Source organism: Zalophus californianus, chromosome 8, assembly GCF_009762305.2.
Source record: "Zalophus californianus isolate mZalCal1 chromosome 8, mZalCal1.pri.v2, whole genome shotgun sequence".
Lineage (NCBI taxonomy): Eukaryota > Metazoa > Chordata > Mammalia > Carnivora > Otariidae > Zalophus > Zalophus californianus.
In genome coordinates, this window is record NC_045602.1 from 126,907,002 (window position 1) to 126,909,758 (window position 2,757).

The 2,757-nt window shown below is 40.8% G+C and overlaps 1 protein-coding gene across 1 annotated transcript; it reads left to right on the plus strand.

Annotated features, from left to right (window-relative positions):
- Positions 1 to 701: 701 nt before the first annotated feature.
- Positions 702 to 1,739, plus strand: LOC113938072 (S-phase kinase-associated protein 1-like). Its single transcript, XM_035728959.1, has one exon. It carries the CDS (start codon positions 906 to 908, stop codon positions 1,395 to 1,397), a length of 492 nt encoding a protein of 163 aa, XP_035584852.1. The 5' UTR covers positions 702 to 905; the 3' UTR covers positions 1,398 to 1,739.
- The last annotated feature ends 1,018 nt before the right edge of the window (positions 1,740 to 2,757 follow it).

Below are 2,757 nucleotides of genomic sequence, written 5' to 3' on the forward strand. Positions count from 1 at the left end.
TCGAGTCCCGCATCGGGCTCCCTGCTCGGCGGAGAGTCGGCTTCTCCCTCTGACCCTCCCCCCTCTCATGTGCTCTCTCTCTCTCAAATAAATAAATAAATAAATAAATAAATAAATCTTAAAAAAAAGGATTTAAAAAAAAGAAAATTAACAAGTCTACAATGGTTTTTAGTGGATTCACATCTACTACCATCACTGCAATCAATGTCACATTTTCATCACTCCCCCCCAAAAAAACCTGTACTCATTAGCAATCAGTCATTCTTCATGCCTTGCTCCCCCCATCCCTTGGTAACCACCAAGCTATTTTCTGACTCTATGGTTTTGCCTGTCTGCACATCTCATATAAATAGAACCCTACAATGTGTGGTCTTTGGTGAGTAACATCTTTCACCAGGCCTAAAGTTTCAAGATTCACCTATGAAGCATCAGTACTTCAGTCCTTCTTGTGACTGGATAATGTTCCACTAATGGATACACCACATTTTGTTTACCCATTCATCAGTTGATGGACACGTGGGTTGTTTCCACTTTGGGGCTCTTATGAAGAAGGCTGCTATGGTCAGTCACGTGCACAGTTTTGTGTAGATGTATGTCTTCAGTTCCTTTGGGTATCTACCTAGGAGTGGAGTTGCTGAGTTATGTGGTAACTCTAGGTTTAACCTTTTTAGGAGCTAGATTGTTTTCCAAAGGACCTCCATTTTGCATGGTATCTTACACTATTTTGTGTCATATATTGGTTTAGAACTTTTGGTTGCAATAGATGGATCTACTCCAGGAAAGGGTGGGCTTCTGGTAAAAAGATTCACTGGAAGTGGACTTGTTCTCCGCCTTTCTCTTCTCATACCTGAGGCCGCTCTGTTCTTGTCAGCCTACAGCCTGCAGTCTGCCTGAGACGGAGCACCATGCCTTCAGTTAAGTTGCAGAGCTCTGAAGGAGAGATATTTGAGGTTGATGTTGAAATTGCCAAACAGTCTGTGACTATCAAGACCATGTTGGAAGATTTGGGAATGGATGATGAAGGAGATGATGACCTAGTTCCTCTACCAAATATTAACACAGCAAAATTTAAAAAGGTCATTCAGTGGTGCACCCACCACAAGGATGATCCCCCTCCTCCCGAGGATGATGAGAACAAAGAAAAGCGGACAGATGATACCCCTGTTTGGGACCAAGAATTCCTGAAAGTTGACCAAGGAACAATTTTTGAACTTATTCTGGCTGCGAACTACTTAGACATCAAAGGTTTGCTTGATGTTACATGCAAGACTGTTGCCAATATGATCAAGGGGAAAACTCCTGAGGAGACCTGCAAGACCTTCAATATCAAAAATGACTTTACTGAAGAAGTGGAAGCCCAGGTACGCAAAGAGAAACAGTGGTGTGAAGAGAAGTGAAATGTTATGCCTGACACTGTAACACTGTAAGGATTGTTCCAAATACTAGTTGCACTGCTCTGTTTATAATTGTTAATATTAGACAAACAGTAGACAAATGGCAGCAGCAAATCAGTTGTTTAAGCAGAATATTGTCCTCCTTGCATGTGTAGTTTGAGTACAGATTCCAAACTTATGGGTGAGTTTCTTCTAGTAAGATCAAAAGGTTGTTTTTTTCTTTGCTCTAAATAAACCTGAACTGTGGGTTCTCTGTAGAAGGTGGCATTTTGGGCTTTCTGAAATTTGTAAAGCGATTTCTGCCTAGTTTATTGTCCAGTTAACTTTAGTTTAATGACCTTTTAAAAGTTGGCATTGTAAATAAAACAAGTTGAAAAAACTTTTCTGAAATAGAATTAACAACATACTCTTTTTTCATGAGTTGGAAACTGGAAAAAGCCTACCTGAGGTCAATGTTTTGAGTGGGGTTATTAGGATGTCTTCCAGCTTCCTGGAGTCAAGGAGTACCACTGGTATTGATTAGCCTGTATGTCGCAGGGCTCCCTTAATTGGATCTAAGGACTTGTTTTTGCATTTTTAATCCTCAGCTTTGACAATGTTGGCTAGAGACTCAGTTACTACTCAGTTTGTGGTTTTGGGGGGAATATAACTAGCCAGTCTGTTAGCTTTTCGATTAAAAAAGACAAATAACCCATGTGGTTATGTCATCTTCTTAAAATCATTGATCCCATGTGGGGGAAACTTCACACTACTTGCATGTAAAAAATAATTTAACCTTTAATGTTAAAGTGTCTGGCAAAACCTAGAAAGCATCCATCATGAATGCAAGATACTTTCAATAAAAGTAAGCTACTTAGTAGCTTTTGTGTACTTAACTGTGTCTCTCCACTTACTATTAAATCAGTTAAGTATATGTACGGTTCTGTAGCTGGAGACAGCTTGCAGGCAGTTCATGTCCTAGCTTGCTGGAGGCTGCTGATCTAACCCTTGGGTTCTGTTAGACTTGTGTCTCTTCTGACTGTCATGATCTGGTTCCCTGGAGCCAGCGCTTCAGTTCTTAACTGGTGCTCGTGGCCGCACAGGACTGCACTCATTGTTCCCAGCCTCTGCCCTACAGTCGAAGGAAGTTTTCTTGGTGCTTGAGATGGCTCACAAATTGTTATGTCTTTTTCGTTCCTCCTATGCTCCCTTTTCTCTTGCTTTTCCATTTAGCATCATCTGTATTCACATGGAGTCCTACCGCATTCTCTTCATGTTTACTGTGAGCTGTCTTGGCTCAGATTATTCGCTGATAGTAGTTTGCCTCGGTACTTCACTTCTCATTTGCCCTGAATCTGTATCTTATTTAATAAAGTCCCATATA